The sequence below is a fragment of the Neltuma alba genome, unplaced genomic scaffold (assembly GCF_004799145.2).
Source record: "Neltuma alba isolate B1F8T4 unplaced genomic scaffold, ASM479914v2 tig00011551_pilon, whole genome shotgun sequence".
NCBI lineage: Eukaryota > Viridiplantae > Streptophyta > Magnoliopsida > Fabales > Fabaceae > Neltuma > Neltuma alba.
In genome coordinates, this window is record NW_021636212.1 from 264,821 (window position 1) to 281,384 (window position 16,564).

Here is a 16,564-nt window from a genome sequence, read left to right on the forward strand (position 1 = left end):
TCACAACCACCCAGAAGACATCATCATATGTAAATGGATTATTGTTAGTGATATATTTTTGCACATTTATACGACCTAATTATAGTGATCCATGTTTCTAGTTTGATTCTTAGGTTTTTGTTTTGGGGGGGGGGGGTTGCGTGTTTAGAAGGTCCAGAGGTCTTGGAGAGAAGGGAAGAGGAAGAGAGAGGGAAAGTGAGTGTCACATGGGAGGGTGGATTATGGACAGCTATCAACAGCTATGTGGTGGAAGACCAAAAGTAGTGAAGTTTAATATTTGAGCAAATAACACCCACTGCCCCAACACCTATCTTAATTTTGTTATGTTCACATCCAAATTCTTAACTAGTCCTTTTTGTTTTGGTGTGGAAGGGCCAAAGTTAAACTATCTACTTCTCCAGTCCCTAATATAAGACCTATTTAACTAATTTGATTAGATTAAGGAAGTTAGATAAATTCGTTAATTATAAGAAATGTGACACGTTTTTCTTAAAATACCATAATCATCTTTTTTAATACCTCATCTACCTCTTCTACTTGATTATGGTTGAGGAAGTATCCATAGGGATAATTTAGAGAAAATTGATAAATATGAGAAATGGATCTTATATTTAGGACAAAAACTAACTCAACAATTAGGTCATATACTAATGACCGGAAGAGTACAAAGTTAATGGGATCAAAACATCTGACGTTGACTCTCACATATGAGAGGGAATCTAATGTCATTAGGGACAATTCTTAATACTTTATTTACATTTAAGTTGATTTGAACACGATACCCAATTTAATTTTTTAAACTAACCTAATATGCTAAGTATAAGATCTAGTTCATTAATATGTCATATATGCTCAATTATTACCACTTTGATTAACTACTAAGGATCTAGATTTTACATATTATTGACAGTCTAAAAACTCAAAGAATATAGTATGATGTTTTTTAGATATAAGTAAAGGTGAAAGCCTAATAGCTAAATACTAAGGCTTATCAAGCCATTAGACATCCTAATATATTAAAACTAATAGAAATTTCAACATGCAGCTTAATATCTATAGTTTTTTAGTTTTAAAATATCATTCTATCTAACTTATTATTTACTACATCTTCTTTTCCTCCTCTTTAGACTTTAATTATGTGAGTGATTTAAAACTTGAATTGTGCAAACCTCATAATCCAGACATAGACACTACAAATTAATTAAAGAATTGGTGGGAGCTTCTCCCCTGAAAACTTGTTTAAACAAAAAAATTATGCATGATATTATTAATATCTCTCATGAATGATATAATTTATTACAAATTAAAAACACGGATGACTTGTTAATTTGATAAATTTTGGGAGCAAAGGTGTAATATTGTGAAGGAGAAGTAGTGGATTCAGCAACCACGTGCCGATGTGACCCCTCCCTTTGGCATCCATTATCTCACAAAATGCTACTCCTCATTCAATGCTCATATTCAAATCTAATCCCCTACTTTCATCAGCTGCCTCCCCTATGTCTCTTCCCTTCTCTTTCTCCTCTCTTTATTTTAATTAATATATTTATTTTTCCTATTGCTTTGAGTTGGTAAAAATTGATCTCTTTCTATTTGTTCATTTCTTTTCCTTATTATCTACTTAACCGACATGCATGAGAATAGTTTATAATGAACAATGAGACAAGTCACAACTCACAGGTGAATAGAGCAATTACCATGAAATTAAATAAGCATTTAAAAAAAATGAATAAATTACATTGTCCAAGACAGATCATATAACTATTCATAAAGCACTAATTTTGAACAAAAATTATACTTCTTTATGTTTTTTATTTGTACTACTTTTAATTACCCGACTAATAAAAAATACTACTTTTGGTCCTAATTATAAGAACTAGTTGATTAATTTAAGGAAATTTAATTAAAAAATAAGTTAAATTAGTTATTTGTAATAAATAGTTTTATTTTTCCTAAAATATCATTACTAATCAAGTGTATTGACTAGAATTACCATTATTAGAAGGACTATCTTGAAAAAAATACATAAATATGAGAGACAAAGTATATTTGAATCGTATATTTAGGACAAAAATAAAAATCAAATAAAGTATCATATTAAAGACCGGTGGCAGTATTAGTTACATTATCAAAATTGTCTAAAGATCATTTCAATTTTTATTTTTATTGCCAATTAATTATATGTCTCCCCATTAATTATAATAGTTTTCGCCCTTATTCTTTCTTATTCATCCTATCTATGAATAATGGTATATTTACAAAAAAATTTTTTTGGATATTGATTATAATTAATTTTAGTTGACTTCTTAGTTTACATTATTTAGTTATAAATAACTTATAGAAAATATTGGAAGGAGTAAAAATTTTTTAACTAAATTGGTTAACATTATTACACAAGCTCTTACAAGATGAGTCACATATTATATTAATTAGAAAACTTTTGTGAATTTCACGAAGGAAGAACAGGACCAAGAATAATGATTGATTCATAGGGTAATGTGCTGTGATCTTGTGAGCCATGAAGTCATACATTTTTTTAATGAAATATACAATTCGTTTCTTAGTTAATTGAATTAAAATATTGAGCGAAAAATGGAACCAAATATTCTAAAGCAGGAGCAAAGGGAGGGCCTATGGGCCCACTTGTAGCTTGAGGAGGGTCGGTGGAGCATCCCAACCATCTCACATTCATTACTACTGATCTGAAATGAATGGGGTCCTACGGACTGCTGCCTCCCGCCTCTTCTTCTGTATATGTAACAGTTTCGATATTCAGATATGGCTAACCAAAGGAGTGATCATTCAATGTGGTTCCTTTGCAAATTTGGCATTATCACTCTTATCATTCAAATATATCACAATTCACCAACTTAAATTAATGTATGTAACAAGACGACTTTCATCTGTTAACTGTGAGTTGTCCCAATATCTGTCCCGCTTAAATGAGATTCGTATTTAAGAGATGTTTGAATTAACTTTTCAAAAATTATTTTACAGTATTCAAGATAAGTACGTGAGAGGAGTTTTGTTTCAGTTTACATGGAAGCATTTTTTTAAAATGTTTTATAGGAATTCCAAACACCTTTTTAAACTCACATGAATATTTTTTTTTCTGTTACTTATATGTATTCTCCTATTAGAAGTAGTCTTATTTGAGGTATTATCAAATACACAATGTGAATATTTTTTTTTCCTGAGATTTGAATTCTAATTCATCATGTTCCGGGGGACTGCTGGCTTTCACTAAAGCAAACCCCATTTAAATTGTATAGGATAAAACACAAGACTTTCATTCTTAAAATCAATAATTAGAGTTAAATATCAATACCTCTTATTCTGTAATGAGTTTGATCGAAAAAATGTCTCCTTTATGAAAAATTGGTTTCTATTGTTGTAGATGATGATACTCCTAATCCCAAAAAAATTGTTCTAGTCAATCATTTAATATGAGAATTATATTGATAAAACAAAACGATGGTACTACTATTATTGATTACATCTATTTTGTTCCTTAAATTGTTATTCATTTTGAATACATGCATATTCATCTCATTATAATATAATTATTTTGTAATTTATGGATCACTTAACTACATTCAAGATTTAAAAAAAAAAAAAGCTTACATGAATTAAAAAGATACATGATTTTATAACTACTACCTCCTGTTCTAATTATAAAACTTTATTCGTAGTTTATAAATAAAGTCTTATAATTAGAATCAGGGTAATATTTTTTTGGGTAACATTCAAAGTGATGAGGTCACGCCTGAAACAAGAAATCTCTTGGGAAGATTAAACTAATGGGATAGAGAAATAGTGGGGTGGTGGAGGGTTTATAGGTAAGAATGAGCTGTGAAGAGAAAGAAAAGCAAGCACTCCCTTTAATTAACTGATCATTCGAGATTTTGTATAATATTTATAATTAAACACCTTGTCATGAATTAATTTCTTTTAAAGCTTTAGGGAAAATATTCTAATAAAACTAAAATTTCAAAATTAAGATTTTATCAATAACAACATGAAATTACAAACGGGATCGTTGTACTACCCTTTTATCTTCATTATTAAATAAGAATTTTAATCAAATTTTGTGTATAAAAACACATGAAAAAACACTACTTTCATTTGGGATCTAATTCAACATATGAATTAAAATGAAGTCATAGAATCAAATACGGTGATGTGTGAATCTAATTCTAGCTCTTTATTATTATATACGGAAGAAGAATCATGTCATGTGAAGAGGCCAGCTTGGTTTGTTTGCTTTGTCCCAAATCAGAATCACATGGCCAGATTTCTGTCTCTTGCCTCTCAGATGACTATTTTTTTAAAGTATTTTCCCCATCATTTCTTGTTAGGACTTTTCTGCCTTTATTTTTTTCTGAAAAAATAACTAAAAAGTACTCGGGAGACACTAACAATGATTAGGGAAGAAAGGTTGGATTGCATGTTAACCACCTTTTTTTAATTAATTAATTTTTTTTCCGCAGAACTATATTCACTTACGTTTCCTCCTTTTAATATATTAGTCACCGTAAATTTAAAATGCACCACTTGTTTTCTTCTTTCCCTTTTCCTTTTCAACTCAAGTGAAGGAAAAAAAAATTATAGCGAGTGCCTGTAAATATCGAAAATTGGGCTGATTGTTAAATCGATCTAGGTAAGAGTTAATGGAAACATTGCTATGAAGTCCCAAGCAAGAAATATAATTACTATAAGGTTTCAGTAACAATAGAGTAGTCTGTAATGAGAAGTTCAAGTGTAGTAAATAATAATTGTTCTTTTGTTATTGAGATTTATTGATAATTATTTTTTTGAGATCTTGTTATGATTCTCCCAAGGTTAATGATTCAATTAGAGCTTAATCGTATAGCCAAAAAGTGCTTATCATAAAAATAATAGTATTTTATTAAAATATATAAAGATATTCATACATCATCATGAAAAAAGCAATATCTTAATCATAACTTAATACATTAATCATCAAGTAAAAAGACCTAACGTTTATCATCCATGAAAGCATACGAAGTCTTAATGTCTTATGCATATTTGATTGATATTTTTAGTCAAATTTCCTGTATATCTATTTACTTATTGCTTATTGATGGTCTTTATTTACAAAATTTTCAAAAGCTGTCAAATACGAAATGTATTAAAAAAAAATCAAATTATTCACAAGTCCTGAATTATAAAGTTTAGTGCAACACATAATTAATTATCACCATATCTAATTCTGTTATACCCGTATATGTAAATCTATAATTTTTTTGTGCGTGTCATAATTAACTCAACTTGGTAAAAATACCCCAATTAAATATTCTATATTAATAATCCCAAAGCACATAAAAGTGATTGCATGTGGCCTCCATGAACTGCTTTATTTTAGAATAAGGATTAAGGAATAGATGGATTGTATATATAAAATAATAAAATGTACTGTGTATAAAATTTTGGTTCTAATTATGTAGGGTACCGTACACAGGATCGTTGGTGAAGGACTTTGTGGGCATAAGGTGATTAAAGAAGAAAGCATAATTTCACGTGGGCATGAGAAAACAGGTGATCCCAACCTGTCTTATTATTACTTAATATTTGATTAGTGGCGCTTAATTTTTTTGGATGTGTTTTACTAATAGAAAAGTTTGTCAACAAGATAATGTAATTATAGAATAATTATGGCAACACGAACTTGACGCGTAGACTCATTAAAATATGTTTGAATTATTATTACTTTTAAATAGGTGCACTTTTTAGGACTCAAACTTGTGTTCAGCTCTTTACAGGATAAAACCGTTTACTATTTCAACCAACAGCTTGTTAGTAATACGTTTGAATTATTTTTTCAGTGTAAACTCAAAGTCTCCCGAACTCACTATGAACTTCAGACTAATTTCTATCGGGTTGGAGAAGTTAAGGTTAAAAATTTTCTAATGTACTTCTCAAGATTTAAACAGAATTATTAATTGTGTGACCGGGAAAAGAAAGTCTTTGTTCCATTCAGACTACCAAGTAGGATTACGAGATAAAATGGCCGGCTCAATATGGGCTTGTCGTGGCCCATTTGATGTTTGTAAGAAGCCCAAAGAGAAGTAGACAGGCTCATTTTCTCAAGCCTAATGTCCTTGTTGTATTTAGTGGGCCTCAGCTCCCGCCTTTGCTCACCGCTAGCCCTCCTCCATCGGCTTTTCGCGAACTCCCCTCCAATAAAATGGAACAGATAAACTTTATAATATAAATTCACCATAAAAATGCAAATATGACAACTAATTAAGTCTTATATATTTTGGCCAAACAAAACTCTTATAATTTTTTTGTTAAAAATTTTTTTTTTTGCTCACAAAAGTTTTTTATAAATCATTATTATCCTTCATCCAATAAGTAACTAAAATTTGACTTTAATAGAAGATATTTGTCCTTATAAAAAAATAAATAGCTTAATTGTTAGTAAAAAAAAAGAAAAAATAACAAAACATATCTATTAATTTTTAAAAAAAACATAGATAATAGTAACTAATCTTATAATGATTTTAATTACTTTTATAATAATTTTAATAAGTCAAAGTTTTTCAAAAGTACTTATTTATTGTTTTGAAATTTGACATGTATTTGTCTGTCTTTTTTTTCATTTAAAAAAAAAAGAATTCCGGGCAATTTTTTTAATTTTTTCAAAAGAAAATCCCTAACCTAACGGACCTGGTGATCTTCAGCTGGACTCGAAAGCTTCAACGACGTCCTCTTGGCTTCCTCCTTCCAACCTCCTCTGAGAATCAGTGTTACTTTCCTTTCCTCACCTTCCTTTTGCTGCGAGTGAGTTCCGTAGCTTCCTCCTTTGACGGTGACGGAGCGTTTTGAGCGTTCTCCATTCATTCATCCCTGAGCTACCATTTGGGCGACTGAAGAAAGCAGGCGAAGCATATAGTAGCGGTGGAGCTGCTACTCTGTGCTCTGCTTTTCTTCTGCTGCTCTTCTCAGTTCTCTCATCTAATCCATCAAACAAAAGGCTCTTTTCCGTTCGACGCATTGCCACGATGGCTTCTTCCGTGGAAGAGTTCATGAACAAAGATATTCATTCAGACGACCTCGCTATCACCCCCGTTGATCCTCCCCCAAGCCCTCAACACCATGAACATAGGTTTACATTTTCTTCCGTTTATTTCATCGTGCTATCACGCTGACTCCAATGCTTCTTGCTAATTTTATCCAACTGTTATTATAAAAATGCCGAGCTTGTGACTCCTTGCAATGGAGGGGATCTTTTATTGGCATGAGGAAAAATGTTGTTTAGGGGCTTTAAAGATGGATTCGTTCATTTGGTTGTTTTTATGCGTTGGGAATATGCGTCATACGTGGAAGCTGAAACCGGATTGAGGGAATTAGAGATTTTTAAGTTTAGATAAGTTCACAATAATTGGGTAATTGGGATGTAAATTAAGAAACTTTATGTTAAAAATATAAAGCTAAGAATGCTAGTTATGTTATTATATACAGGAACTCCTCCCTTCTCTGTATCTTCACTTGTGATGAACTCGTGTTAAATAGCTTCATGCTGATACGGTGTTTCATACTTGGTATAGGGAAGCTGAGGAACCGGGGATTGGAGACACTGCTATAAAAGTTCATGGTCGGAAAAGGAAGTCCAAGGGGGTTCCTCACGATGATCGCATGGCCAAAGAAGAAAAGCTTGTCAAAAGAATCATTTTATCATTGACAAAGCCTTCCTATGTTCTAGGATTGTGTCCTCACAAATTGAGGTCAGAAAATCAGTATAGATTGCGGATTATATTGCAGAGACTCGTGAAACAGCAAAAATGGGGGGAAGCTAGTGGTGTACTTAGTGTGTATCTGCAGGCAACGGTTAAAGAAAAGTCACCTTTTGATAATCAGTTTAAGTTTTGGGTATGAATTTTTTTTTTTTTTTTCCTTTTTAAAGTTTTGATGTCTTTTATGTCTTTATTTTTGTTATAGGTTCAAGGGGAGTGGTTGTCTCCAGTTCTGCATGCATAGAATGTATTGGCTATGAAACCAGTTGTTTTGAATAAACTTATTTGTTCTGGTTTTCTGGCATTGTTGCAGTAACTTTAAAATTTGGGATTGGGAAATGGGATTCTTGGTTATGGGAAATTTCCTGGCCATTTTGGAAAATCCCTCGCGTAATCCTTCCCCCTGGAGAAGTGGGGAGAGAAGAGGAAAACAGATGGTTAAATTATTTTCCTTTCCTATGTTTAAATTAACTGCATAATAAACAAAAAAGATGAAATGTATAAGTCTGACGTATGTTTTCACACATTTATCTATTATTATATGCTCGAATATGATTTGATTTGTTGATACCTTAATATCTACTGGTTGATTTATCTCTCAAAATTAAAATTTCTAGATCTAGGAAGCTTAAATGTATACAATGTTTGGTATCCTGGGAGGCTTCTGAAGATTTTCAAGGGTTAGTGGAAAATCATCTGTCCTCCACCCGCTCCTTACAAAATACTCCCAAACAAGTCAGAGATTCCAAGGAAGCATTTCCTTCCTGACCCTTTCCTTCCATTATCCCCATCCAAACATGCTTATACCATTTTGGTGCAAACTTGATGTCTGGATGAAGAATTTTATATGCTATTGTAAGATGGACTTTTGTCAGCTGCCAATCTAAATCTCAACTGTTTTGAAGGAAGGATTTTTTCCCTTCATTTTTATCTGGAGACATTACTACCTAGACATGTTAATGTCTGGAGGAAGCTTTGTGTGGGAGGTTGAATATTTGAAGATATGTGTTAAGGCTTACTTAACCACTTAAGAATTTTTTTTTTTTTAAACCATAATGTTAACAAATTTTTTATAATTTGTTTTGTTGATGGGGTGCAATTTATTCTAGAAATATGAGTTAACAAGATGAGATGAAAAATATAGTTCTAGACTCAGAAGTCTAGCTTGCTGAAAAACATACAATTTACATGTCACTTTCATATCCGGAAGTTTGTTAAAATGGTTGAAGCGGCTTAATCTGTTTGGTACACATTTAGTGCTCTCTTGATAATCATGCCACCTAGTACTATGCTGCTATTTATTTTTGTCTTGATAATCTGTTTTTGATTTAGATTCTCAATACCAGGTTTTATGTTGTTACATCTCTAGGTTTTACTTGAGTTTCTCAAACATGTTGAAAATAGTCGTATCAGTCCTACGAGAATCAAGAACATCTATGATGTTTGGATGAGGAAGAATGGATCGATGAAGTATTGGCCGGTAGAGGTATATTTCATATTACTTTTTCCTAAGTGCCGCAAAATGACCATCTTTTTGTTGAATGTTTCCAATGTTGCTGGATTCTAACTGATTTTGACTTGTTCTCAATGCCTTGGTGGTGTTAACAATTATTTTAACGAGCATATTATCATGGTAAAGCTATGGGGAATAATGGACTGGGGTAAGAGTAGTTGTAGGAAAGGCACAAATAAAGACCAAACAATATTATGAATCATTGGAGAGTATTGTCTTCTAGAGTGCACCTGCTTTCTTTCGGTGTATAGTTTATGTCCATTTATGTCCATTTATATCCAGATTGTTGCAATCCCATTCAGGAGGAGGAAACTTATCCTTTGGAGCCCATAATAGATAGGAAAGTTTCCATATTTGCTACCAATTCATTTCTTTAGATGAGGAGTAAGCTTTACAGAATAATAAAAAATGTTTCCTCAACTTTGATTTTGTGTATACTGGATGGAAATGTCTTTAGGCCTTTCATGGTCAAGTGAAAAAGAATAGATTATTTTTCTTCGTCCTTTATATTGATTGTCCAATTTGCCATGGAGCCATTGTGTTTGCATTCATGACGTTAGGATGTTTCCTGAGACTTCAGTTATTAACATAAAGTTACTTGTGGAGCAGAACAGATTTGCTGTTCATTTGGAGTTCATACTGTTTTTTATTATGCAAGGCAACATTGAGGAAGCATACCAGGCTGTGCTATGGTATGTATTTTTGTTCTTTTGTGATTAATCCTTTTTTTGGTTAATGTGTGTTCATTTGCTTTTGCAAAGAAAGATGAGCAGCATCAATATGCCTAGTATTGTGTCGTAATTTAGTTGACTGAGTGTAAGCCATTCCTTTTTCTGCGAAGGTTTTATGACATTCTTTGAAACAGATTGTCCACAATACATATATTACGGTTTTAATAATTATCACTTTGTCTATTTTTTCTCACATTTATGACAAGTACTTATGGCCATGATAGGTACACTTAGTATAAATTGTTATTCCTAGTACCGCCAATGGATATATGTTGGTATTATACTCTCTGGTTTACAGTAAACAAGTTTCCTGGATTAGAGCTTTTCTGTTTTCTCCAACATAACTCTAATAATCATATTCTACAGCAAGTGATTGTGTGTGCCTAAAATGAATGGCTTTTAGTGAGGCATAGAAGGAAAGTAGGGGCATATTTCAGAAGCTTTGTTTAAAGGAAATTGGAGGAAGGCCTTTTAGCATGCTTTTCTTGATTAGAAGCTTTCAAAACCCAGATTTGTGCTCTTTTTCTGCTTGCTTGGCATATTATATACAGTCTGAACATACCATTGGGATGCTAGATTGGGAGGGTGAAATTTTAATTGGTAATAGCCCTTATATAAAACAAAAAACAAACAAGAATGCTGTTTGTTTATTACTCTGTGTTGTAGTTGGTCAAGTTTCTATGGCCAACAAAGGAAATTGGAAATTTTTCTTTTTTGAGCAACTTCATTACTGTATCTAAGTTGTTGCTGCTATCTGGTTAATGATATATTAATGTTTTAGAATTTAGATTTCTTTTTTGTATTGTCAATGCAAGTGCTTCTTTTATGATGTGTTTCTCTTGAAAATAGACCATGTAATTTTAACTTTTTGGCTATTCCTCTCATTTCTTCTTTTAGCCTCAAGCAAGAAAATGGGTCTGATCATGATTTTATGGCAAATATGATGATGGGTTTGGTATTCTATGAGTTGTGGTATTCCTGTATCCCGAAAGAGTTCCAATGGAGAGATTTAGACGAAATTGACTCCCCACGGACCTCATATATAGAGGGAGATGAATTCAGCAATCAACGCGGACAATCAGAGTGGCATAATACAGTTGAAACCCATATAGGAGAGGCTTTTTATAAATGTGACTCAAATTCATCTGTCTGTAATGATAAAAAAATATCTGTCGATGCTGGGGTTGACCAAGACATGAGTGCTCCTATGGAGATCAATGTTGACCATCAAAGAGAAAAACCTCTTTCAAATTTCCAGCCTCAAGGTTTTTACATGGATTCTGAAGAACATACAGAAAATGGAGACTCTGACTTTAATAACAGATTTCATATGCAAGATGCCTCTTCTTTATATGCTCTTGGTAAATTTTCAGTATATATTCTTCTCATCTATTTCTTTTGAGTTTTCCCTTTTTTTATTAGCTTGTTATGTTTTTCTTCCAAGACTTTCTTATAATTGTCTTGGGGGCCTTAAATTTGTTTGGTTAGGTCACTTTATGATGGTTTCCTCCAATGAAGAGGAAAACCTAAAGTTTCTAATGTGATGGGACAATTAAGAATCTTAAGGGCTAAAATGTACAGAATTCCATGAAATTCGAGTTATGTGCATATGACTCTTAATCTTCAAAACTTTACAATGGATCCTGTAATCTTTGAAATGTCTTTGATGAGAAACTTACCCAAAATTTGTATCTTGTGTTTAATCTGTTTCATTGTATGGGTGTGTTTCTTATGTTGGTTATAGGACTTTTTGTAACAAAAATTTATTTCCCCATTTTTGGCTGATAAAACTGTTGACCGGAGAACAAATCTATGTTTTGTTGGCAACGACAGCTACATGGGTTCAGTTGCACATATGTTCTTGTATTTGTGTCTTGATTTTCTCCCTAATATCTTCTGAGTGAAAACCATGCTTTCTTCTTATTTCTGCTTTTTTAATATGTGGGAACTTTTCTATACTTGAGACTTAGATGGCGATTTACGCCCCCTCCCTCCAAAGAAGGAGAAGATACAAATGGAAATTAGAGCCAAATATATTTTTTCTTTATTTTATTAACATCTGATCAGTCTCTTTCAATCACATATTACGCAGCATATTTAGGGTGAGTGTGGGTACCCTTTGGTTCACCTTTGATTGCATTACTAATGTTCTTTTACATTTACTTAGGGGGACTTGATTCGGAGTTGTTACCCTTGCATTTGCCTGACCACCACAGTTTGGAGAATTTCATTTTCATGCACAACAAACTGCTTAATGGCTATTTCAGAGATGCAGTGAAGTATTTACAGAGGGCTCTTGACTCAACCCCCTCTGCATTAGCAGCATTACTACCGTTGATACAGGTGCTAAGCATCCATGATCATATGCATACACGTTACATGAGTGTTCGTAATGTTCAAATTGTATATCCGGAGTTTCTGTATGTTGAAATGATTTTAGATGCCAGCATTCCTTTTTCATTTTAATATTTCTTTATTTTGCCAGCTTTTGCTGATTGGAGGTCAAGTTGATGAGGCACTAAATATACTTGAGAAGCAGTGCCGGACTTCTGACTCTGCTCTTCCATTTAGGTACATACCCCGTAGCTCATCGTATGAATAGGATGGGTGAATGTCATACCTCTATAGTTATTTCTTTGCCATGCTTAGTTTATTGATTAACCATGCATGACTAGAGTTATGGCCCACAGCAGACCTGGTTGTTTTTTTTTTTTCCCCTTAGCACACTAAACTTGTGATAATGAGGCTGATGAGATGTATTATGGGTTTAGAGATTTGGACGTTTCTCTAATGTCATAGTGAAAGTGGTGATAGGGTTTTTTCTTCTTGCATGCTGTCCATGACTTTTCCTACATGCTAGTTATATGGTTGTTGAGAATACATACCTTGTACGCCTCCAGAATAGTTAAATTCAGTGAGCACTATGTGAATGGGATTTTTCTGGTTATTTCTCCATCGCCTCCCTCCACCTCCTTTACATTTCCCCAGTGTCCTGTTCTACGCAGGGAATATTTTTCCCCAGGCCTTCCCCTAGTATCTGGTAAGATGCCAAGGGGCAATAAGTGAGACAGTTGCGGACGAACACTAGCAATCATGCTAGCTGAAGTTATGCCTTTACTCCTGTGAAATGCATACTTGCACAACTTGAATCATTTAGTTTGCTTTATGTTCTTTGATATCTTAATGGCAAGGAATACAAATATGCTGAATGAAACCTAGGACCTAAAATATAACTTAGAACAGTTAAAAATTATTGATTGGGATATTTTTATTGGTTTGAATAAAATTATTTTTCTGATATATCTTTTTAGTTCTCATATTGTTGATAGAATGATAGTTTTTGACACAAGCAGATTGTGATACTCTTAAGTTGTTTTCCCTTCATTTTTCCAATGTCACTAATTTATACACTCTTAGATTGAAGGCTATCCTCCTGGAGCGGTTGAAACCAAACAATTCTCTCTTACTTGCAAGCTGTTTTGAGGATACATTAAAGAAGGACCGGACATGTTGTGAATCATTAGCAAAGCTTGTAAAGCTGCATCTAAACGGTACTTTGCTTTTATAAATCATCACACTGACCCTTCCGTTATGATTCAGAAACCACCATAATTTCTGATTTCATCCTGCCCTCTTTGCTCTGTGTGTGTATTATATTCAGATTTCTCTTGATATATTGCAGGGCATTATAATGTTGAGTCTCTAGTAGAAATGATTGCTTCACACTTGGATGCTACAGATGCAGAACACTACACATGGAAGGTGTTTGCTTCTTGTTTCCTTATATTATTTAGCTATGAGGAAGATTGCATGTCTACATGCGTAAATGATAGTGAAGATGAGCTCAGAAAACACGTTAGATCTTTCCCAAGCGGCATCCCAAAAGTATTTACAGAGAAGCCTTGGAAGGTGCGGAGTAGGTGGTGGAAAAGACGACATTTTGGATCAAAGAATTGTAAATCAGAAATTCAAGCTGGTATATATCTTCTAATGCCTTTAAATCACTACTTCTCTTTTAATAAATTGGGGTTTCTATTCAGTTAATTATACAACGTAACATATCAGCGATTAATTGCTTGTACAAGACATGCTAATTTATTGTCTTCAATGTTATTCTGGTGCAGGTGATTTGCAGTTATTGACATACAAAGCTGCTTGTGCATCGTACATATATGGAAGAGAGTTCCCTTATGTTGTGAAGGCTCATTCTCATTTAGAAGAACAAAATGAGAAGGATTTATTGAGCCTTTTGGATAATCACAGATACAGCTCATATGGATTTTATAAAAATTTGACATAAAGGTACATAGTAACACAATTTAACTAAAAGCAATTAACAACAGTCTGGCATGTGAATCTGAGAAGAAAGCAGTAGAATAACATACACGAACAAGCAATCAAAGGACATGGACCTTGAACCTGAAAGTTTGTACTTCGATAGATACCAAGCATTGATGTATTGGGGGCTAACAGTGCTACCACAACAAAGTTTCAAGGGCTCACGGTGCTAATAGAGAAAATTTAGATGATTTAATCAAGAGTACAAATACATAAAAAGCAAATTAAAAATTAAAAGAAAGTATATGTGCTTGTAAAATGGTTTTTCCTTGTAAGAACATATTCTCCTTTAGTGCGTTGAGTTTATTACTAATTTTTGGTGATGTTCTGATCTCCAAGCTGCGCAAATTATTAACGGTTTTTAGAGTCATGCAAAACGTCTATGTTCGGCAGCTTTTGTAATCTTCGACTCATTCAATGTGTTTTATCTGGTTCTAAATCAGAAGTGCTGCAAACTTACATCACTTTCCTTTTACATACCATCTCGAGTCCTAAATATAAAAATTAATTTGTAACATAAATTACACTATAAACTAATTTTTATATTTAGGAGAGGAGATGGTATGGTTATTTGTCTTTGCATCCTATGCACTTCTCTGGAGTCAGCTTGAACGCAGTCAATGGAACGTAGAGATGAAAGCATACGAACCAAACAATTCGATTGGCTACTTTATATGATGCTAAAAAGAACAGAAAAGATGGAAGAAATAACTGAAGTCAGATGTTCTGTAGTTCATTGATCCTCTCCCTAGTCTCATACAAGCTATCGATAGAAAAAAATTGCCCCCCATTAAGCCGTTAGCCTTTCTGCATAGTAAATTAAATTATTCTCACGTAGTTTTTATAGGGTCAGGTTTTCATACCTTAATGGCATTTGATTTATGTATTCATTAAGTTGATAATTTTGTGTTTTTGTCAACAATCGTGTCCTGTTCTTAATGCTCTTGAAGGTTTGTTGACAAATAGTCAAGTTTGTCAGTAAGTTCTCTGTTTTGCTCTATTATTCTTTTTTTTTTTTTTTTTAACAAAGCAAGTAACTGCCAAAACTTCAGTCTTTATCAACAGTTGGTCTAGTTGTGAACAAATACTATTTTGGATTTTTAATGTAAGACACAATTAACTAATTTAAGAAGATTAAAAAAACTACATAAATTATTTTAAAACATTTATATTTATCATTTTTTTTAAAACAAATTTGCTTAACTTATAAATTAATATATAATTTAATAACATACATAAGTATTTTAAAGAAATTATGTAATATAGTCTATAATTAAATAATTTATTTAACTTCTTTAATCTCTTTAAATTAGTTAACTGAGTCTTATATTAAGAAGTAAATGTAGTATTTACTTTTTTCCACAGCCGCATTAATGTCCTCAAACATATTGAAAACTTTTTGATTTCTAATAGCAAATTTATATTTTCTAATCTGGCTACTTTAAAAAAAAAAAATTCACCATCATTTCTAACATGAATATACCTTAAGGTATACTCTCAAACACTAAATTCTTCTCATTCCTCATTTGTTCCTTTGTCTAAACTGTTGACAAGCTTCTTTCTACAAACCTATCAGACGCACTTATCACGGTTGGTGAATGGATACTTTTCTCTTAGCAACGGCCATTTTCTTGTGTGCAAGGGCTAGGTGATTTTCTTCTACAAATGGACTTCATTGAATGATTCTAACAACCTCTCTAAGCTATGCATTAACTAATTTTACTTAAGATGATCAATCTTAATCTGTCATTTCTACTCTAAGCTACCTCTACGCAGAGTTTTGCTTCTACATGATGTCAGTGAAACAGATCATATTTCAGGTGCAAAATTCGTTTAGGGCTGAGGAATACATATAAAAAGGTTAAGGGAGGTCCCAACAGACATATCACTTACAGATTTCTGGGGCTCCATCTGTCCCTCTTTTGAAAGTGAGAAAAGTGAATGGTGATCGATCCTTTTCCAAACCAGCAAAGACTGCCAAACGGAAGTTTAATTAATCTGAGTATTTGACACTGACACGCCATTTCCAACATAAAGTACTGCAAAAAGTAACAAAGGCCTTGACTATACACCCCCCCTTGTCCAAAGAACCTCACGTGGTGACTCTCCCAGTCCCACTTGAGTATTGATATGTATGGGGTACAATGAATGTTCTTTTCATCATATTCAAGGGCCAACCTTTTTCTTTTTGGATGAAACTTGGGAATGTAGATTTTTTAGGG

At 32.9% G+C, this 16,564-nt stretch overlaps 1 protein-coding gene across 1 annotated transcript; it reads left to right on the forward strand.

Moving 5' to 3' along the window:
* The first annotated feature begins 6,715 nt into the window (after positions 1-6,715).
* On the forward strand, positions 6,716-14,665 carry LOC114714905 (uncharacterized). Its single transcript, XM_028899694.1, has 10 exons — positions 6,716-7,132; positions 7,575-7,896; positions 9,130-9,246; positions 9,883-9,965; positions 10,902-11,365; positions 12,172-12,347; positions 12,490-12,575; positions 13,422-13,555; positions 13,687-13,980; positions 14,129-14,665. The coding sequence occupies exons 1-10, from the start codon at positions 7,029-7,031 to the stop codon at positions 14,302-14,304; spliced, it is 1,956 nt and encodes a 651-aa protein (XP_028755527.1). The 5' UTR covers positions 6,716-7,028; the 3' UTR covers positions 14,305-14,665.
* Positions 14,666-16,564: the final 1,899 nt, after the last annotated feature.